The sequence below is a fragment of the Hemitrygon akajei genome, chromosome 6 (assembly GCF_048418815.1).
Source record: "Hemitrygon akajei chromosome 6, sHemAka1.3, whole genome shotgun sequence".
NCBI lineage: Eukaryota > Metazoa > Chordata > Chondrichthyes > Myliobatiformes > Dasyatidae > Hemitrygon > Hemitrygon akajei.
Genome location: NC_133129.1, coordinates 43,893,869 through 43,917,677, shown reverse-complemented (window position 1 = coordinate 43,917,677; position 23,809 = coordinate 43,893,869). Strand labels below are relative to the sequence as shown.

At 40.1% G+C, this 23,809-nt stretch overlaps 1 protein-coding gene across 1 annotated transcript in view; it reads left to right on the top strand.

The window, feature by feature from the left end:
- iqgap2 (IQ motif containing GTPase activating protein 2) overlaps positions 1–23,809 on the top strand; it is a 296,840-nt gene that overhangs the window by 27,184 nt on the left and 245,847 nt on the right. The window contains 1 exon segment of the mRNA XM_073048258.1: positions 4,491–4,590. Coding sequence (XP_072904359.1) covers positions 4,491–4,590 — 100 coding nt within the window.

Here is a 23,809-nt window from a genome sequence, read left to right as displayed (position 1 = left end):
AATCCATTTTAGAAAACCTGGCACATTTATTTTTCAACATAGTCCCCTCCTACATTTACACACTTAGTCCAGTGGTCATGGAGCATACGGATCCCTTCTTTGTAGAAGTTGGTATCTTGGACCTCCAGAAAGTGTCCACAGCAAGGGTGATTGATAAGTTTGTGGCCTAAGGTAGGCAATAAGTTATACAGCTCACGTTACATGCATGTGCAGTTCAACTCTTTGAGTGAAAATGCAGGAAGTTTGAAGTTAATAACTCATCTCCTACCCTAGGCCACAAACTTATCAATCACCCCATGCTGTGGACCACTTCTGGAGGTCCAAGACGCCAACTTCTGCAAAGAAGGGATCCGTATGCTCCACGACCGCTGGACTAAGTGTGTAAATGTAGGAAAAATAAATGTTAGGTTTTCTAAAATTGACTCCTTCTACTTTAGGCCATGAACTTATCTATCAGCCCTCGTATGTACATATACTATATACAACTTTGAGACTTGTCTCCTTCCAGGTACCCATACAACAAAGAAAACCAATAGAACCAATTTTTTTTTAAAAAAGAAGTCGGACAAGCACACAATGTGCAGAAAATCATGCAAACAATAAAAGTAAGCAAATAACATTCAGAACTGAAGTTCATGAAAGTGAATCCACAGCCACAAAGCCAGTCTCAGCCTATCCATGACCCCTTTGTTGCAGACAAAGGGGTTGTTACTTGTTCAGCGCCGAGACAAGTAAACCTCTCAGGCAGCAAGCTCGACATCAGCCCAACACCCTGACATTTTCAATCTGGCCTGGTGCATAAATTTGCCAAACAGCAGGTTGTTCATTGCCCTCACACCCGGGCCCTGCCACACTGGTACACACTCTCAAGCCCAGGCCACAGCGCCTCAACTCTGCTTCGAATCAGCTCCAAGTTTGCTCTAGCAGATGGCCAAAATTGACTCGTTCCCTGCTCTCGGGCACAGGCCCCACCACCTCTGTTCAGTCCGTGCGTCCCACACCACAACCATCCTGCAGCTTCGAGACTTCAGTTCACACCGCAAAATTGCCAAGTCATACCGGCTGTTGAAAAGCTCAACTTCAAAAGAGAAATTGCAGTTTGCAGTGATTGTTTACCAGAAAAAAGTGAGATGAATAATGTAGTTAGTTTTGTTTGCTGCCAATAAGTTGTCCCTGTGTTCTCAGCACCATCTCAAAAATGCAAACAGGTGTTAAGTTTATGGTTTTGGTTTACTGGATGACAACAGTGTGCCTTTGACAGCTAATGTTCAGTTTGCTCCTTGGAGTATACAGTGCTGCCGTTTCAGAGCAGGGTCAGGGCAGAACAACTAGGCAAAATAGACATGTTGCATACAAAGAATTGGAGGGTGAAGGGTAAGATTTCTGGCCAATGATGTGACTGGAAGTCTTGGAGGAACTAGACATCATGATGGTTCTCTGGTGGAGATACAAGGATGAGGCTTATTATGAGGGCTGAAACTGAAGGAGGTCAGGGAGCAAGATGAAGTTCAAAGTAAATTTATTATCAACGTCACCTTAAGATTCATTTTCTTGCAGGCACTCACAGTAGAACAGAAATACAAGAGTCAATTGAAAACTGCACGCAAAGACTGACAGTGCAAAAGAGGACAAACTGCAAATTAATAAATAATACTGAGAACATGAGTCGCCTAGTCTTCGGAGGTTAGTCCACAGGTTGTGGAATTAGTTTACAGTTGAGGTGAATGAAGATATCCATGATGGTTCAAGAAGCCAGAAATGAGGATGGCCTGGATGATGGGGTCCTTGATGAAGAACGATGCTTTCTTTTTTTGTGGCATTGCTCTGTAGATGCACTCAGTGGTGGGGGAGGGTTTTGCCCGTGGTGGACTGGGGTATATCTACCACTTCTTGTAGGGTTTTCTGTTCTTGGGCTTTGGTCTTTCCGTACCAGGCCGTGATGCAGCCAGTCGGGATACTCTCCATTGTGCAACTATGCTCAATTCACATGCTGAAACTACACAAACTTCTTAAAAAGAAAGTAGAGGTGCTGTTGTGCTGAGTTTGTTATGGGACTTGAGTGCTGGTCCCAACACAGATCATCTATAGGAATTTAAAGTTACTGACCATTTCCATCTTTGATCCATAATGAGGACTGGCTCATGGACCTCCTCTAGTCAATTATCAGCTCTTTGGCTTTGCTGACATTGCGTGTTGCACCACCATTCAATCAAATTTTCTGTCTCCCTCCCTCCAATGCTATATTTAATGTACATGTGTAAAAGAGAAAAGGTTGGAGGAATATTAAAGGAAATATGGTACAAATTGGATGTTGATATCCAAGAGTTGCTGTACCTTCCAATTTTCATACTGAAAAGGAAGGAAATTCATTTTAAAGCTCCATATGGAGTGAATGATTAGGACAGCTTTTAGCATGTGGTGTTCTGTGTAGCAAATAGGACCATTCAGGTACGTGTGTACATGGTAGTACTGGATTGAGGATCACGGGACTGGAGACACTCTCACAAATGAAGGATTAAAAGGTACAGTAGTCCTGTTTCTTTGCCAGAAACATCAACTTTTTGTTCCTCCCAATGTAGAGTCTATATAGCTGCTACCTGACTTGTTGAGTTCACCCAGCGTTTAGTTTTGCTCTGGATTTTGAGTATCTGCATATTCTGTTGTGAAACTGGGGGGAGCAGGAGATGGGTTGCTTGGACAATTTCATCTTGCCTAAAGCTTTGGAGGAGATGGGAGAAGAACTAATAAATAATGCAGGTACATGACTGAGGTATGACAGTGCCAAGGGGACGTCTCCCTTAAATTCGGAAGGGCAAGAGATGTATTTAACAAAATATAAATTCATTGCATTCCCAAAAACTTGCACTGCACTAGTGCTAATTGGTAAAGTTACAGTATAGATGTATTGTCAGATTTGGAGATTAATTGATGCAATCTGTCCTCTTGGTGCCCACTGTGGTCACTGAGTCTCTTTTTGTGTATGGAGATTGATATGGAGGGCATTTGTTGAGCTGATTCATCTAGACGTTATTTACTCGGATTTCCAGAAGATGTTTGATAAGGTGCCGCATAAAAGATTTATCCATACGGTAAGGATGCATAGAGTTGGGGGTGATGTATTAGCATGGAAAGAGGATCGGTTAACTAATAGAAAGCAGAGAGTTGGGATACATGGGTGTTACTCTGGTTGGCAACCTGTGGTGAGTGGTGTGCCACAGGGGTCGGTGCTGGTCCCACAACTGTTCATGATGTACATTAACGATCTGGAAGAGGTGACTGAGTCTAGTGTGTCTAAGCTTGCTGCTGATACTAAATTGAGCGGAAAAGCAAATTGTGCAGAAGATACAGAGAGTTTGGAGAAATATAGATAAGCTAATTGAACGGGCAAGGGTCTAGCAGATGGAATATAATGATGGTAAATGTGAGGTCCTCACTTTGTAAGGGAAAATGAAAGAGCAGATTATTATTTAAATGGTAAAAAATTGCAGCAAGCTGCTGTACAGAGGGACTTGGGAGTACTTGTGCATGAATCACAAAAGGTTGGTTTGCAGGTGCATCCGGCTATCAAGAAGGCAAATGGAATTTTGGCTTTCATTGCTAGAGGGATTGAATTTAAGAGCAGGGAGGTTATGCTGCAACTGTACAGGGTACTGGTGAGGCTGCACCTGGAGTACTGTGTGCAGTTCTGGTCTCCTTGTGGAAGGATGTACTGTACTAGCTTTGGAGGCAGTACAGAGGAAGTTCACCAGGTTGATTCCAGGGATGAGGGGGTTAGACTATGAGGAGAGATTGAGTTACCTGGGACTGTACTAGCTGGAATTCCGAAGAATGAGAGGAGATCTTATAGAAACATATAAAATTATGAGAGGGATAGATAGATAAGATAGAGGAGGGAAAGTTGTTTCTGGTAGGTGAGACTAGAACTAGGGGTCATAGCCTCCAGATTTGGGGAAATAGATTCAGGATGGAGATGAGGAGGAACCACTTTTCCCAGCGAGTGGAAATCTGTGGAATTCTCTGCTCAATGGCTACCTCAATAAATATATTTCAGATGAGGTTGAATAGATTTTTGTGTAGTAGGGCAATTAAGGGTTATGGGGAAAAGGCAGGTAGAGGAGATGAGTCCATGGCCAGATCAGCCATGATCTTATTGAATGGCAGAGCAGGCTTGATGGGCCAGTTGGCCTACTCCTGCTCCTATTTCTTATGTTTGTATGACCCACTTAGATGAAAAGTGAGCATTCCTTTGTATTTCTGACTTGAGTCATAGATGGCGGAGATGCAAGCAGTCAGGAGGTAAGTGACTGGGGCCGTTCACAAGTTTCTTGAGCCATCTTCAGTAATGATCTGGTCTTTTGTGGAAACCTGCCAGCAACATGCATTGTGGAAATGGTGCCCCTGCACAACCCGACCAATATTCTTGTGTGTCATGCTGCAGATCTTCCAGTAGCGACTTAACAAAGCACCTTTCTTTTCTTTTGTCTTTGCAGCTATTGTGGATGATGAAAGACTCTCAGCTGAAGAGATGGATGAGAGGAGGCATCAGAATATTGCTTATGAATATTTATGCCATCTAGAGGAGGCCAAACAGTAAGCAGTTTTTGAATTTACTTAATAGCAAGAAATAGAACTTTCTGTCAAAGTGATTGAAACGTTAAAGAAATAAAGACCTTTTTGAAGGTGATGTCTATATATTTTTCAAGAGGTATGGGCAAGGCCTTGTTTAAAAGGAGCTAATTGAGCTCTTCATTGTGGTTGGTTGAAAGTGCTATTGCACTGAAGTCACTCAAGTTGTTGCTAGAACATGGTACTCCGGGACTTTTTGGAGGCTGCATTGAATTGAGATCATCTCTGCAACAGTTATGCCCGAGGTACAAAAATTCATGGACATGTTCAGATGAGTGGAAAATTATTCTTCTGGTTTGCCTGAAGTCAGCTATTTCCCTTTGGTCGTTGTTCTGTGTGACGTTACTGATGTGCCTGTTTGAAAGCAATGGCAAGCCATTATAGAAAATAAGGGGGTTTATTTCATGAAGGGAGAGTAAAGTTACTACTTAGGGCATAATTAGGCAATGTATATTTGGCACAATCATCTTTGATGAGGGAAAAAATTGCCCATCCCATAATTAGCTGATATTCACTCTCTAGGTTAGCAAAGAATTAGTGGGATTTGGGAGTGTTATGAGTATTTTTGGCTCCTTTCAAAACCTCATTATATTCCAAAACAATTTACAGTTACTGTAGTATTTTTGAGATATTCATAGGATAGGAAACACATAGCTATGGAACTGAACTCAAATGACTAATCCGTGGCCTAGATTTTGTGGACAATGGTGAAGGAATGCTGCTTTTAATTCATTACATATGCAGCTTCTGTAGACCTTTTATGAGCTTTTGAGTTGCAATATGCTATAATCATGCATCTGGTAAAGATTGCCGTTAATATGCTAGCACAGATTTTGGTCAATTGAGGAAAGCGGTATTTCAAGATTCAAGGCTTCAGGCCTGGCACAAAACTCGTGGTTTGCCAGGTGCTGGTGATTTCCACCCTCTTATGTGCTTCTGAGATCTGCATCATATACCACTGGGGCACCCTTTGCAATTCCATCCAAGTTAAATGGGTGGAAAAGATCATATATGTCAGTATCCTCCCTCAGAGCAACATGGCCAGTCTGAGGCCCTAGTTACTCACACTTGGCCATGTTGCACATGCTTTCAACTAATTTCCTAAAATACTCTGAGATTTCTCATGGGATGAGAGTTTACCAGGTTGTCGGGGGGGGGGGGGGGGAGTGCAACATTTAAAGATGTTGTATTTCCAAGGAGACATTGAGCATAAGTCCTGACTCCTGGAAATCTCTAGCCTCTGACTACTTACGGTGACGAAGCACTGGGGATGGTGCACACAGAAGCCATGATATGGATTGACGATTATTTAGTGTCATTTTCAGTACATAACAAAATAATTGTTACTCTGGATCTGATGCAGCACAAAAAAACAGTGAGATAAAGAACACAATCATTTTAAAAAAAACACTAAATATAAAATAGCTTGTATACAGTTGCAAGAGAAGTTTGTAAGCCTTTTGCAATTATTTGGTTTTCTGCATTAGTTACTCATAAAATGTGGTCTGATCTTCTTCTAAGCTACAATAATAGACAAACACAATCTGCCTAAACTAATAACAAACGCACTAATTCTCATCAATACTGAGAAACCATTTAAACAATCACAGTCTACGGTTTGTTGATTTTATGTCCATGAAGTGACTCTAGGCACAGGAATGTCGGTACATAAGGTGATTCTGACAGTCAGTAATAAAATAGTGGTTGTGGAGAGGTGAGGTACTGGGTGGTGGTGTTGATCAGACTTGCACTGTTTGGGGAAGGTAACTGTTTTTGAGTCTGATGGTCCTTGTGTAGATGCTAAGTAGCCTCCTCCCTGATGGAAGTAGAATGAACAGTCTATAAGCAGAGGAAGTTGGCCACCTCATTAAATTCTAAGTTTCCCATTCCATCGGGATGCTTTGCTTCATCTGAAAGATTTTGGTGTTCCCACATTGGCCTTGTGAACCATTCCACAGCTCACAAGAACATATTGGAAGCAAGCATCCTTTAAATCCCAAGGGACTGCCTAAGATGAAGATGATTAGGTCAGAATCTGGGAGCAGTGCAAAGCAAAAATTTGTCTCTAACCAATCCCTTGTGTGTAACGCACAAAATACTGGGGTTACTCAGCAAGTCCATGATGGAGAATAAACGGTTGAGGACTCATGAATCAGGGCAAGTCCTGATAAAGGGTCTTGGCCCAAAACAAATACTGTTTATTCCCTTCCATGGATGCCGCCTTACTTTGAGTTTCTCCAGCATTTTGGTGTGTTGCTCAAGATTTCCAGCATCTACAGAAGCTCTTCTGTTTATAATCCCTTTTGTAATTGTTATTGACTTTTTTTATGCCTAAAATATTTGAAATATAAATTTTTATTGAATCATGTACAAAAGGCAAAATAAAAGGAAAAAATGGGGTTAAGAGATGAAAGAAGTGCATATTAACTTCTGACATCTCCAGCAATATTTGAAATATGTGCAAATAGACTTCACGTTTGTAGATTAAATTACTGTCCTAGGATGGTTTTTTGGCTGTAATGAAGACTTAATCATGTCATTAGAAGACAAATAAGTCCTGACTTTTTCTGGTTATGTTTAGTGGTTCTGCAGCTATTTGATGACTTTGCAAGCAGTTCAATATCTAGTCTCTTGATTTTTAAATTATTGAACCTAAGTTCATAGAGGAATAGAATTGGAGTGCAGAAACTTTTTGATTTTCCTTTTAATTCCTTTTTTATGGAGGTTTTCTGTATTATTCCTCAATTTTGCTGTTGCAACTTTACCTTTTTATTTTATCAGCAAATTCCAAGCTGACTTCCAGGGATGGAGAAAGTTAGCAAGAGGAAAAACAATCCGAAGATGTGTTTTGGGCTTTAATGTCACAGTTTTATTTGTGTATCCCTTTCTCAAAGAAATTGTTTTATTCTGGAGAAATTGATGCCACTCCAGTGATGCCAATCTTAAGAGTAGGTGTGTAGAACTGAGAAGAAGATATATAAATGTTTCCTTGGGTGGCTAATAGTTAATTGACATCACTGAAGTACCAGTTGTTTGGAACAAGTGCTTCTGTGTCAGTCAGTTTGGTTATTTGGTGGAATTCACTGATGGCCTAGATTATATCTCTGTATTAAACTCCAACTCCACAGATGATTTTATTTTTGAAAGGTGCTTTTATCTATAATGCTCAATGATAAGTTTAATGCAAGTTTTTAGGGATTGAAGCTGCACATAATTGATGCAGCAGATTTTTAAAAATGTATTTATCTGTTTTTTATTGCTTGCTGCCTTGCCTGCTTGCTTTTTTAAAAAAATGATATTGCTGTGTAATTACAGACCATAAAACTACTTGAAGATTATGGCTACTTGATCAAAAATAATTTGGAAGGCATCTGGTGTCTTTGAGATCAAATGGAAGCTTTATTGAATATTTTTTTTTAACACATTATAGCCTGAGGCCTAAGGCTGATCTGTTTAATGCAGCTTTTGAAAAATTCTGAATATCCATTGTCACTGTAAAATTTAAACAACATGATTGGACTATTTGTGGCTTCACTGAATGAAAGAAATGTTTCGTAAATGTAAAGGTGACTGTATTTAAAAAATTATTTTTTCAAGTTGCTAATTATGTAAAAATATAATTTATTTGATTAGATGTTTCAGGAGCAAAAATAACCAAGTTTTACCTCAGTGTGGATTATTCAATTACTCTATCGTCATCAAATGTTCCACTGGTATTTTTAAAATGGATCCAAGCTAGAAACATTCAGCAGATCAGACAATATCTTGGAGAAAGTATAGTTAACAATTCAGATCTGTTAACTTTCCTTAATAACTTTCCCTAAGAATGGTGAGCTCGTACCTTTCTAGAGGCACCAGCTTTATTTATTTATGTGGTTGCTCAGATTAACTTCATTTGTAATAAGAGTGTGGATTTAATACACCTCATTTCAACTTCAAAACATATGTATCAAAAGACGTAACTAATGGTAAGTCTGAAGGAATTGTCTGATTTACCTCAGCTTCCCTACCATTTATCCATGTTCAGGTGCAGAATTGTCCTGATCATCAAACGTAAATGTGTGTCCTTAAAGTCAATTGTTAGGGACTAATCTGTTTAGTACGAGTATGATGTAAATAGAACAGTTAAGTAACTACTATTCTAGAGGCCCAGAAAAACAATCCATGGGCCAGGGTTCAAATCTGACCATGGTGGCTGTGGAATTTAAATTTATTTAATAATCTAGAATTATATGGTAGAACTACAAAATATATTATTAGAATGAATGTCCACAAAACCAATGATCATAACTTCATTGACCTTTGAGGATGAAAATACGCCATCTTTACACGGACTGACTTTGACTTTGTTTGCCTTTTGACACACACGTCAGTGTGGTTGATCCTCCAGTTCCATTCTGAAATGACTGAGGAAGTCACTGGGTTGCAACGTTACATTGAAGCAAAGAGCAGATATGATCAATCATTTGATATTGATCTTAAAATGTCTCGACCTTAAGTTTTCCTTGTAAACACCCAAGATGAAGTTATCTGAAATGGGGAGGGGGATACTCGTAGTGTCTGAATTGTGGGGGGGAGAGATACTCGTAGTATCTGAATGGGGGGGCAGATACTCATATCTGAATGGGGGGGCAGATACTCATATCTGAATGGGGGGGCAGATACTCATATCTGAATTGGGGGGCAGATACTCGTATCTGAATTGGGGGGGTGGGGAGATACTTGTAGCATCTGAATTGAGGGGGGGTGTGTGAAGATACTCAGATCAACAGGATGTTGGGTGTCTTCAATACTGTACCATCTTGTACCCCAAGTGTGATAACCCTAGTCACAACTTATTTAAAAGTTTTTGGGTTTATTCACTCTACACCTGCACTCTGTGACTTGTCTTTCTGGCTCATCTGCCCCAACATTTCCTTTTAACCCCATCTTTCCTGCTCTCCTCATGGATGCAACTATAATTTTGGCTTTCTTTTTGTTTCAGATTTCTAGAGTTCATGCTACTTTTGTCAGTGTGCCTTTTCTCCTCCATTCCTTAATATCAATCAGATCTGCCCAGTAATAGCAAGAAGTCAATGATTTTAATATTTGCCCATCCACTGTAATTTAAGTCTCACTTCCTTTGTTCACTCAGCTTCCATGTCTCATTTGCAAAAAATTCCTTTTAATTTTGCTTGTTCATGTCATGTCTGGTCATTCTCATCTTGCTCAGCGTCCTTTATATCACTTGTAATGGTAAATCATTTGTATTAACATTGCTCTTATTATGACTTCGAGAGACTGGCTGCAACTCTTTAAGATAAGATGCAGGTACGTCAAACAAGTGTAATGTGTTAATATTTAGAATGAAAACTAAGCTGCTCACTCTAGTTTGAACTAATATTTCATATTTTTTTTTGGACCCCATTAGGTGTGTGCAGCAGCTTGATAACATAAATCTAAATTTTAGTCACCAAAGGTTTGCTTGTTGCACAAAGCAGAAATTTACAATTGTAAAAATCTTAGTTTTGTAGCTAAGCCTATTTTTAAATTTGTTGTTGGAATAATGGCTTTACTAAATCTTTAGATAAGAATATTGGTGATTCCACTGGTTGAGTGGTGACTGGTCTCTAGAAGTAAAAGCTGCTAAATGGATTCATTTTAAGAGCACTAGAATATAAAAGCAAGAAAGTAATGTTAAGGCTTTTCAAGGCATCTGTCAGACTGCACTTGGAGTAATGTGAGTAGCTTTGCTTCTTTGAGAAAGGATATGCTGATATTAGAGTCCACAGGAGGTTCAAGAGAATGATCTCTGGAATGAAAGGGTTAACATGAGGAGCAGTTTTTGGCTCCGGGCCTGTACTCATTGGAGTTTAGAAGAATGGGTTGAGTGAATCTCATTGAAACATATTGAATATGGAAAGGCCCAGATAGAGTAGATGTGGAGAGGATATTTCCAATAACAGGGGAGTTCAGAATCAGAGGGCACAACATCAGAATACGAAAATGTACAATTAGAAAAGATGAGGAATTTCTTTAGCCAGAAGGAAATGATTCTGGGGAATTCATTACCATAGATATCCGTGGAAGCTAAGCCATTGATTGGGTTATCCTAACAGCAGTGGTTGATAGGTTCTTGATTTTTAGGGTGTCAAAGATTATAGGGAGAAGGCAGGAGAAAGGGGGTTGAGGGGGATAATAAATCAGCCATGATAGAGTGGCACAGTAGACTTGCGTCAAATGGTGTAATTCTGCTCCTATGTCTTATGGGTTACTTTCTTTCTAAAATATAAATTTGAAATCTGCTATTAAATTAAAATGGAATTAATAGTACTTCCCATTTCCTCATCAATCATATAAGGCTTCAAGCTCAACTGAGTTTACAGTGCTTCTAAAAAGAGGAAATGAAGGTAAAGCTCATTTCCTACAGTTGGTTGTGATACTCATTTAATATTCCCCCTTTCTACATGCACCTATCCACGTGCTCTCTAATAAGTAATAAGTAATCTCACAACTGCGGTCAAATGAGAGCTGTAATCTGCACTAGTGCTAAAGTAATAATGCTGTCATGCAAAAAAAATGCCCATTTCTGGAGGTTAACCACTTGCAAGTGTGGTAAGAGGAGGTCACGCGAATGTTTATGAAACCAGTGCATCAGTGGTGATTAAATCACAAACAAGGGAGAATCTGCAGATTCTGGAATCTTAGCAACAGCTACAAAATGCTGAAGGAACTCGGCAGGCCAGGCAGCATCTGTGGAAAAGACCCATAGATGCTGCCTGACCTGCTTATTCCCTCCAGCATTGTGTGTGTGTGTCTGTCCTCCATGGTAACTGGTCTGTTTAGAGAACTCTGACAAATGTCAGTTAAGGAACACTACAGAACACCTCTAGCATTAGGATGGACTTGTACCTGCTTTCTTGTTGCAGTAAAGTTTTTGTTTTGCATTGGCTTTTTCTCTTTATAGTTTCTCTAGAGTTTGTTTTGTGTGTTGTTGGAACCTATATGCCTGTGTTGCTGCTGCAAGCAAGTTTTTATTGAACCTAAATCTGACTGTACTTGTGCACATGGAAATAAACTCGACTTGACAACTTGAATTGAGCCTCGAGAGCTGGGCTTAGGGTTTTGGTTGTTGAAGAGAATGTTATGTTTACAGAGCCATCTGGGAGGGAAGGAGAGAGGAGATGAGAGACAATTCAGCAACAGACATGAAACCAGAAAGTGAATACAGGCAGCATCCAACAGATCAGGATATCTCTGTGGTGGAATCTGGGCGTAATTGAGAACAAAATGGGTTGCTGTAAATGGGTGCTTAATGGCCAGCATGGACTCTGGAGACAGGAGTGCTTTTTTCACTCTACCTTCTGGCTGACTCTTTTAGAAAGAAACAGTTGTAATGTGAAAAGAACTACAGAACTGGTTATCTCTGACACAAATAGAAAAGGTAAGTAATTGGAGAGAATGATGGAAGTATTTGTTGTTAGAGAGAATGATGAGAATGTTTGTGAAAGTGCTGCTAAGGAGAGGAAACCTTGGTTTAGAAGGGAGATTTCCTGGAAGTTTATCAAACTGAGGTGCCTAGTCAGGGTAGACAGGATGAACCTATTTCCCTTGATGTAACGAGGTATGTAGACTCAATTTGCTTGGCAGGTGGTTTTCAGAGAATTGTGTGATCGATATTGCTGTCAGAAATGATGGGAGGTAGAACGATCTTTCTGCTGTTTGAAAACTATCTTACCTTATGTGTATGGAACAAAACTATCTGAGTCACCTGCAGATCAAGAGTGAGAAAGGAGAAGTACAAGTAACCCCATTTCTATCTAGCATAGACAATGAGTTGGATGACTCCCTGTGCAGTTTCTTTCTGTGGTTAACTATTGTTTCATTCACTCATCTTTCCATGAATGTGATTGGAGAGTCAATGTCATATCTTTACCCTTGTGGTGTTTTCTTCCTGCACAGGAGACTAATTGAAGTGTGAACTAATTTAGGATGAGCTCTTGATTCTTCTGAAGAGATTCTCTACATTTCAAGAACAACAGTAGTTTCTTTCCCTTATGGATAATATTAAAACAGTTGGGCTTTTATGGCAATCCTCCCGGTTTCAAGGGCACCATTACAGTTAATTGATTTTCAGATGTTTTAGGACTGCCACTGATGGGAGCTATTTGCTTCAGAGGCTCCATGTTTACTAATCTAGAAGAATCATTATGCTAATTTACTCTATATTGCAACCAAGAAAGTATGTTCTTTTAAAAAATCGTATCGGGTTTTTGGTGATGGTGGCAGAATTTGATCGACTTCCAACTGTGCAGTTAGGTAGAAAACCTGAGCTGTGCACCTGTGTAATAATGTTTTGGAAAGATTGCATCAATTACGTGCTAATAGCTTTTGAATGGCATTTTGAATAGTATATTACCTGTTGATCCAGCTAATCAAGGTTCTAGAAATCCTGGTCTTGTAGATTCCTTGGTGTCCTCTTTCAGGTAACGTTTTGGGGGGAAAATGTGTATTTGAATTGGTCAAGTCATTTCAAATTATGGAACAAACCTTTTAATTTTGTTGGATTTGTCAATGTATTTTTACTTAATACAGTATCAAAAAATTCAAAGTAAAGTTTATTATCAGAGTACATACATGTCACCACATACAATCCTGAGATCCTTTTTCCTGCAGGCATACTTAGCAAATTTATAGAACAGTAACTGTAAACAGGATCAATGAACAACAAACTGCAAATATAAATAAAGGGCATGAAATAACAAGATAGAGTCTTTGAAGTGAGATCATCTGTTGTGGGAGGAAAAAGAAGTTAAATTACGGTAGTGTAGTTGTCTCCTTTTGTTCAAGGGCCAGTTGGTTGAGGGGTAGTAATTGTTCTTGAAGTTGGTTGAGAGACCTGAGGCTCTTGATTCTTCTACCTGATGGCAAGAAAAGAGCATGGTCTGGGTGGTGGATGCTGCTTTTCTATAGCAACGCTTCATGTAGATGTGCTCAATGTTTGGGAGGATTTTACCCATGATGTACAAGGCAGAATCCACTGCCTTTTATAGGATTTTCTGCTCAAAGGCATTGGTGTTCCCATACCAGGCAGCAATGCAGGCAGTCAGCACACTTTCCACCACATATCTATAGAAGTTTGTCAAGGTTATTTAATAGATAATAACTTATTTAATAGACAATAAATACTATTTAATAGACAATAAATACCTCATGACACCAATGGTTAATCACATGACAACTTCAAATTGTAAGGTGCAGGCAGGTGAGAATGGAAGCAGTTTGAGGTGACAGTGGCCAGTCTGGTACATAGTCAGTAGGGAGCAGTGATATCAGGAGTAGCAACCTAAGATGTCTTTAAATTGCATCGATTGGAACCTGTTCCCAGTACTCCTCTGCTTTTAGCATTGGCTATCTTTCAGCTGCTGATCCTTTGTTACTGTTTGGAATTTAAAATAAAATCATTCACTATCCAGGGGTCTGTCAGTGTGTGGTTCAAAAAATATTCTGATGTACCAACATTTTCCATTTTTCGTGAACATGTGTATAAGCTTTCTGTATTGTTTGTTTAAGCCATTCAACACATGAAGTTAATGCTAGCTCTGAGCATTCCCATCTCATTCACCCTTACCCTATTTGATTTTTTTTGTAATCTATTCTCCCTCAATATCCATCAACTACTGTACCTCCCAATCCTTTTGCCAGTTGTGTATATCTGAAGGTATTTAAGTAGCAATTTGACCTACCAGTACTAGGTCTGGATTGAAACTGGAGTACTTGGGAGAACTTACAAAGACAGGCAGCACCAATTTCAGGACTGAACCTACACCTCCAGAGCTGCTACTGTGCAATTCACCACTGAGTAATGGTCCCATCTGTAATGTCAATACATATCGGTAGCACTAAAGCTGGTTATGATTAAACTAATTAACCACTCATTATTAAGTATTTTCATGTAGTATATTCTCCCTCAATTGCCAAGTCTGAGAGATTTGCTGAAATTGCACAGAACATTCTGAATTTAATGCTGTATGTATTTGTCACAGAGACGAGTGGTTTCCTTGGAACACCACTTTTTGTGTTTTTAGTCAATTGAACAAGAACAGGTACTGACTTTGTTTACAGGGTCCTGATGTACAAAGTAAAAAGTCAAATTAAGTGCAAAGTTTCGAGGCTGCAGGGCTTACTTATGCAAGAGGTAGACTTCTACTGGCTGCAGGAAATGTGGAGAGAATGTGAGCTGTAACTGCCCTTTACTCCGCAGGAACAGAGAAGTAAAGGTATTGCTGTCTGATACAAACATTCAGCCACAAAGGAAGCATTGTTCCTTTTATAAAACTTTAATATACACTCTTTTTCTTACTCGTACCTTTTAACACACTTCCCTGGTCAGCAAGTATGTTCATCAAAATTAATAGTTGACAGAAGAAAATAACAGTTCTAAATGGCATTTCAAAAACCTTTACAAAACATGTATTTTAGATATCAGATTTCCTGACTACAGTGCTCTCTTCTCATAGTCTGAGACTTAGCTGAAAATCCTCCTGAAGAAAAGAAATCCATGTCACACATCTTGGCAGATGGATACACAGCTCCAAGTATTTTATAAGTTGGATTCTAGGGCTGTACCTGGTGCATCAGTTATTGGAGTAAAGAAAATTATATACTAGGGGTTACAGTAATTGGAGAAAAGAACAGCAAGCCAAATATGAACCAACCTTTGAGCTCTCTGGGTACTCCCCCCTCACATTCCCTCCCTCTCCCCTCTCCCCTCTCCCCTCTCCCCTCTCCCCTCTCCCCTCTCCCCTCTCCCCTCTCCCCTCTCCCCTCTCCCCTCTCCCCTCTCCCCTCTCCCCTCTCCCCTCTCCCCTCTCCCCTCTCCCCTCTCCCCTCTCCCCTCTCCCCCCTCCCCCCTCCCCCAGTCATTGCCTGAAGAATATGTAAAGAAGAAATAGAAAAGTGGCTGATAATAGAGGAAGTGTAGAAAATAATGGTTATCCAAAGGAAATCCACTTTTCCATTTCTTTGTTGCATGTTACCTCATGATAAGGATCTCCATGCATGGTGTCATCATTGTGCTTCCTCAGTATACAATCCCCCTTCTGTCTGACATCATGTTAGACATGCTACTCATCCACGTGTTCCATCTACTTGGTACCTATTATCCTTTCCCTGCTCTCTAGGTCTCATAATTCTGATCCAATTTTGCTTCAAGACCAGTTTCTGACCACTCGTATTCTCCATTTCAAAACACTCTACTTTCACCTGTGTGTGTTGCTTGTCTCTGCCTGGCCGTACCTGCCCTGCAATCGACACCATCATCCTGCTTTAGTGCCTCCAATAAAACCTGACCAATTATCTGGTCATTACCAGATTGCAGCTTGAGGCAACTTGCTTGGTGCAATACAGCTGCTGTGGTCACTAGATTAAGCCCCTGATTGCCCATGAGCTGAGAAGTGTCTTGAACTGTTCTGAGGTCATGATCGCCATTGTATAAATACATTTTTTAAAGGCACTTGAATTGGAAACATTGACTAATGTCCTTCAATTTATCCTCAATGAACTAAGTAGGTACAAGAACCGTTCCTTTTCCTGAGAATCAAGATATCAAAAATGATTTATCAGTGAGTAAAGCAAATGTTCTTTGATCTAATGTTGTGCAATAGATCATTTCCTGTTGTATCTAGGAAGTTTGCATTGTAAACATAGCATTGAAATTGCAAGGATTTGTGATTAGGATAGTTGAAAGCAGCATCTGTTTCACATTTTGTTGTGCTAGTCTGCTTTCCTCAAAGCTATTCTTGCCTTAAGAGAAATCTATTATTGTTGCATATGATTGGGGTGGGAAATGGCTTTGTAAGTGTTTTGAGTAGATTTGGCTTCAATCCCAGTGCTTGTGTTTTTTAAAAAAAAGTTGGGTAAGCGTTACATATAATATAACGATTGTCTTATTTTTATTTCAACACAATTGACAGAAAGGCCTATTAAGTTCACCAGCAATTTAGTAGTCGTTTCTAAATTGTCAATTCCAAATTCATGGAGTTCGTTTTTTAAAAAAAAAATAAAGCTGAAGTTAACACCTGTTTCCTTTCACTGTGTAAACTCAACCGCTAAACTTGCTACACTAAGGACAAAAGGGACACCAGTTACTAAATTTAGTATTGTCACATAGCAGTCTTCCAGACAGGATGACAAAGGGCCAAATCTCTGAGGTGCTGTTTGTGCTTGATACCTCATTAAAACTGAATGATTGGCATAATTTTGAGACATGGTGATGAAATGTCATTCCTCAGAGCATTTTTTTTTACTGATTTGTGCATAGTAGAAATTTGTTACAAACCATGATGCTGCAAGATTTGGTTTGGGGTGACAGTGGTATAATTAGTGGATCCACTGCCTCATGGTACCAGCGTTCAACTCTGATCTTTGGGTACTGTGTGTAGAGTTAACACACTTGCACTGTGACTGTGTGGGTTTCCTTGGCTACTCTAGTTTCCTCTCCCATCCTAATGATGTCCGTCCCAAAGGTTTAGGTTAATTGAACACTAAATTGTCCTAGTGCGCAGGTGAGTTGTAGAATTTTGGAAAGATTTGGGGATAATAAAATTAGGATTAATGCAGCCTTTGTCTAAATGCAAGACAGTGGGTTAAAGAGACAGTTACTATGTATGACTCTGCTTCACTCTACAATTGATTTTATTTGTCCAAATACAGTACTGTGCAAATGTCTTAGAGATAGAGCTAGGGTGCCTAAAACTTTTGCACAGTATAGTAGTAATTTTATGTATTGCTTCTGCCAAAGAAAACAAATTTCATGATGGGAGTGATAAGTCTGATTCTAATATGGTTCTCCATTGTGGACTGGGAGTGGGACGGGGACAAGGAAAGGAGAGTAAAGGTTGGGAAAAGGGGAATGGAGAGGCGAGAGAGTAAGAAGCACCAGAGCGACATTCTATAATTATCAATAAACCAATTGCTTGGAATCAATTTATCTTGCCTGGTGTCTCAGGGCGGGGTATGTCTGCACATATGCCATCCCCTGTCCCTGGCATTCCTCTGCGACCTGTTCCACACCCCTCCCAAAGCACTCCATCCTCACCATTCCCAACACCCTTTGCTCCTGCCAGAGGTACAACTTGCTTTCTGTTCCACATTGACAAATACAGTACTTTACAAGAATCTTGGGCACCCTAGCTATATATGTATGTGCCTAAGACCTTTGCACAGTACTATATGTGTTGACACTCATAACGAAAACCAAAGATTCTCTAACAGTATTGGCCCTATTGAGAGGCTTTCCTTGGTTGGCATGTTATCGTGCTGTTCAAGCATAGTGTGCTCATTTTGTGGTTAGTCTGTACCAGACAGTTGAATGTTTTTTGTGATAGGAAGAAACGCGTAATTTTGCTCATTAATTGAGTTGTCTAGTTGGTTGTCCTTTTCAATGAGGGACCTCTGTAGTTTTATGTTTATCTTACTGGATTTTCAACCCTGTTAAACTGTTACATTGTAGATGTTATAGTATTACTTGAAAGAATAAAGACACTTGAAAATCTAAGGTTGGGGTTAAGATTATCATGGTTAACCATAATCTCTGTTGAACCAATACTATTTGAAGAGCCTTTGAATGACGGTTTGTCTAATGCAGGAGTCTAGTAACCTCAGACCTCTTCAGTGATCTTTCTGCCCATCTCACCTACCCTGTGACATTCAAAGAATTAAAACTACCCTCACAGAATGGAAACCAGGACCCTTAATGGATGTTTGCGAGCAGTCCTATACAAAGTTGAGCTATGGCCACTGAAGTTTCTGAAAATATTAAGGCCCAAATGAGGAATAGTATCCCAATATGAGTCACTGAGTGCAATGGGTGCAGTCAATTCCATGTTTCTCTGTACATGATTGAATTAGTGCCATGAGCTAGGATTGGTGCCAAACACTTCTATTTTAAATAAATCGTACACAGTCGTTCCACACACTAAAAGTGCTGAAGGAGCACAGCAAGTCAGACAGCATTTATAAAAAGGAATCAATAGTTCATGTTTCGTGCTGAGACTTTTTATCAAGACTCAGTAAAGTAGTGTACTAACTTTCCAGTGAACCAGACAAGCAAGCACCAGTGGGGCCCCACTGTACAAAAGTGAGTGAAAGAATCAGCACTGGGGTGGCCAGCAGCTGAGCGATCGGGATGTCTGAATAGTTCAACAGTAGATTATTTGTGGCTTCATGTATTGAGATACAGTGTGGAATAGGTTCTTCGAACCATGCTGCCCAGCAATCCCTTGATTTAATCCTCACTTAATCACGGAGCAACTTGCATTGATCAATTAACCTACCAACTGGTATGTCTTCGAACTGTGGGAGGAAACCAGAGCTCCGTGAAAAAGAGTTGGCGCTCAAAAATGAGCTGACTCTGGCTGCTTGAAATCCCATTCACATGAGCAAACTCCATAGTTCCCACATTATGTTATTCTTCTCCCCCCACCCCTCCTCTCACATCTTCTCTCCATCCCACCGGTAGATCAGCTGCTTGCAGTATTTGCAGTGCAAATCATTGTAATACTGTTATTAACATCTCCAGTGGGCTGACTGCCAAGCTCGGCTCCAAGCACTTGCTTAATCTTCCGCATTTTGAACCACACCAAAAGCAGAGGAGTTGGGCTTTTGAGGCGGCGGCATGTGAAAAACTACATCAAAATGAAACAAGACTGCTAAATTAATTTCAACAACTATTCATTATTCCCTTGAGAAAAATCAAAAACTTTTCAGATTCTTAAAAAATCTGGCTCAAGAAATATCTCTGAATCATAAGCCATAGTGCTCTGGAGATATCCAGTTCTCACCAGCCTCCCTCCGCAGCCTGACAGCACGAGCTGGTTCACATGGCATCACAGGAGTATTTTTTCCCATGTCAGTGGTGAGAACAGGACTGCTCTTTACTAGATACAACTTGCAAAGCTTCAGCAGACAATTGCAGTTTTGTTAATCTCCAGTCTGTTGCTCATGATCTGCACAAGCCATCATTATCTTGTTTTCTTATTTTGTTTAAAGATCTATCTGCAGTACCATTTACGGGCCAGGACTCTTGTGAAAAATCTCCACTAGAGATAAGGAATTAATTCAGCATTATGCCATCATGAAGAGATTATAAGCTAGGGCAGTCACTCCTCTGCCTTGTGGAAAAAGAGAGAAAAAATATGCATTTAATATACACTCCAGGTTGCATTTTTTTTAAAAATAATTCCCCACAGTAAAAACTCTACTACCATCTGACAAATGCAGTAAAATTGGGCTCCTAATAATCAGCACTGTGACATAACCACGTTACAATGGAATCTGGGTTCAAGCCAGAGACTTCCCCACTTCAACTGTATAATCACCAAAAGCTTTGGAAATGGAGGGAGCCAAAAGCTCCCTGATCCACTATGAAACACCCCACTGCTGTGCAAATGGTTCAGTGGATTTAATAGGCTTCCAATTCACCTTTCTACCCAAATAGTGATAAGTATTAGGAGGGGTGGATTGAAATAGCAATGACTTATAGCAGGCACCCAAGCGCTAAACTTACCATTGACCCGTGTAAAATCATGCCCACGGATTCGTATGCCTGGCAAGGCACTGAGTTAGTAATTTAACAGCTAAATCATGCTGCTGGCTTGGAAAGGATTGAGGTGATTTAATTCTCAGCAATCTCTTGCTTTCAAGCTTAAAGAACCCATGACTAGACATGGGAAAAGCCAAAAAGGTTCAAATTTCAACTGAAGTGCTGTCATCAAGCAAAGCTCGTGACAGTGCTGGTAAAACAGCAAGGCTGCATGATTTCTCAAACCTGTGAGACACACACAGCTGTGAGTTGCCTTGTCAGAACAGCATCTACAGACTTTTTTTTTGGTATCTGTATACTGTCAAATGTCATTTCTTGCCAAAATGGACACTTGTGTGTTACAGCAGAGGATAAAACACTAATGGTTAAGAACTATCTGCATTTTGCTACCTGTGCTTTGTGTAATTTCTTTTTTTGGAAAGATGAGTTATTTCTTAAAGACTTCAGTTGAATATTGACCATATGCATCTACACGATGCCTGAAACGGTCAAACCTTACTAATGACTGCTCTGCCGTGGTAATAGTAAATGACCGGCAATACTACAGGTTTCATCTCTGACATTTACCTGCAATAACGGTTATTAGTCTTGTTGAGTCCATCTCCCCTACTGGGGCATAGGCCGCCAACAACAGCTGACCAGAGACCTCTGTGCTGGGTCAGTCCTTGCAGTTGTCCCCAGATGTAGCCAGTCTTTGAAGGTTCTTCTCCTGGGGATTATGCCTTTGAAGCTTCTGTTGGTGTTTCTGTAGCTCTGGGTTTTATGTGATGAGGTTCTCGCCCCATGCCCGACTGCCTCCCCCCCCCCCGCTTCCCCTTTTTTTTTTTGCATCCTGGTTTGCGACTGTCCAGAGCAGGGTTACTGGTCATAGGATAATATAAATTATTTCAAATGCTGGAGACTTTGCAGTGTGGAACACGGTTCACAAACAGAACCAAAAGTCTTGCTTGTGAGCACCAAAATCTATTGACTTAGCTTATGAATTTCAGCTTACTGCTTAGTCACAGTTTCCCAACAATCCAGGCTACCGGTACTTACGAACAAGTTGGCATCTTCAGGCCTAGTTGTAAAGCTCAGGTGATTTTTTTTCAACAATTTTTTAATGTTTTTTTTAAATAAAGAGAACATAGTGTAATGGAGAATTGTGCAGTACATAACAAATGTACAATTCACATTTATGAAAGAGAGACACCCGGAGTACAAACATTATTACCCCACCCCTCCCAGTCCCCCAACTCCAAGCCATCAATGTATTGGCAAAAAGGGTTAAACAGAATCTTTGTCCCTATAGAGCTGCATTGGTACAGAGAAAGTGTATTTTTCTAATACATAGGCTGTTGCATGATAACAAATTTGAGTCCGAAGAGTTTTACCGGAAAATGCTGGAGGTCAGGGATTTATGTACTGAGGAAAGGGAGAGAGGATGGACCTTTGGTCTGGCTGGGAATTTTGAAAATATTCAAGAAAGGGTCCCCACACATTTTGGAACTGCATTTCCAAATTGAAGATTGTATAGTGGATCTTCTCAAGGTGTAGTCTGGACATGATGTCCCAAGCTCGGGATTTTAAAAAAAAAAGTGTATTTTTTTTCCTATAGAAAATCACAGCATCTTTGAAACTGTTCACCGCTGATTAGCATCTATTAATATGGATATGGATAAAGGTGAGGAAATTGGAATGACTTGGCCTCAAATTATCAAGGAAAAAAAGTTTGCTATTAGGTTTATAACAAACTCTCAATCTAGTGCCATGTTGTAGAGTCTGGCTAACCAGCGCAAGCCCTCAGGATCGGGATGTTAACGGCAAAAAAAAAATTACAAGTCTTCAGGCTTTGTTCAGAATGGACCTGGCATGTTCTTTATATAAAAACAGTTCTCCTGTTAAAATTCACTATTCAATATCATCAAGAGTGGCATCATTTAGTGAAATAAGGGATTTGACTGCTAAAGGATAAATAAGCACTCAGCAACTCTGCACCCTTTGGCTAGCGACATTGCTGTGGCAATGTGCAGCGAGTTTCAGATGTTTAATAATTAACCAGCTGTCAACCTCTATTAGCCATTGAAATACTTCTGCAGTAAAGCAGTTGACAATGACTCATCATGTAAGCAACCAAGATACGAAAAAATCTTAGGCAAGGCAGCAAATTTTTTTACCTCCAGACTTTTATTTGGAAGCAGGCCTAATGAGCTTAATACTAATGATTTGCAAGTCGGAACAAACTGTCCATTGGAATATCTCAAGAGATTTAATAATTGTATTTTATTTGAAGAATTTCAAATGACACTCGGGGTTAATAGTCTGATTTTTGTCTCCAGGGAATTTCCAATTTTCAGGTGCACAAATGAAGGAGGGATTCAAAGTAGAGTGTCCTATCATCACTTTGATTACCTGTTATTTACTTGCTAAGCACAGATGAGGCCATGCAGCCCACTGTCCCTGAGAACTCCCATTAGAGCAATCCCATCAGCCCCATGCCTCCTTTTTATATTTCTCTCTAGCGTTGCAACTTAATCTGTTAACGCCCTTTGACTTTGATTTATATCGCACAGTGTGGGTTGCTAGCAATTTACAGTAACTAATTACCCTACCTGCACATCTGTGGGATGTGAGAAGGAACTGGCATATCGGGAGGGTGGGGAAACCACATAGTCACAGGAAGAGCTGTGGGTGACTCAGTGGCATAGTTAGCAGAGCCAATGCCTCAGTGCCAGAGACCCCAGTTCAATCCTGACCTTGGGTGCTATGTGATTTATGTTTGTGTTTGTACGGTGCTGCTGTTGAGAAAAAAAAAGTTAGTTTTCGTAGCACTTATACCACGAATATTTATGCCCAAGACAATAAATGAACTTGAACTTGTCTGTGCTCTAGTTCCTCCCCTCATCCTGAAGATCACCACTGTAAATTGACCCTAGGTGAGCAGTAAGATTCTGGGTGAGGAGTACGAATATGGGGAGAATAATAAGGTGGAAATGGAACTGCTGTAGTGGCAGTGTGAACGGTTGGTGCAGAGCTGTGTGGCCTGTGGACATTAGGTCACTGGAGGTGTAGGCACCAGTACTGACTTCTACATCTCTGTATTATCTCTTGAAGGGATGCCCCAGAGGAAAGAGTGGCTGCTTTCTGTAACGAGTAAAACCAATAACCTCATAATTAGGAGTTGCATCCACTAGCCTGGAACATTTTGCTAGTCTGGCATCGCCAAAGTTCTGGGCATTCCAAGTTTACTGTGGCGGTTTTGATAACTTTGTCACAATTTTAGCTGTGACCACTGGATGCATTGATATTTCCCAAAACTTGGTAAAGAGGATGGTAAGTGGAAAGTTCAGGATTGACATGAGCCTTGATTGTTTTCCTGTTCAGTGCACTGGTTGTGGAATAGCAGGCGCAGTCAGTTTTAAAGTGATCACAGTTTCAAGGTGAACTCTGTCAGCATTAATTTAGGGCATTTAATGAATGCAACTGTTGGGCAAGTAACAATTTTTCTTTTACTAGTAGGAACTGACACTTCCAATGAAGTTAAACCTAAACTTAGATAATTTTATTAGAACTAAGAACTGCAAGCATTCTTGCCAAAGGTTTTTTTTAAAAGTGGTAAAA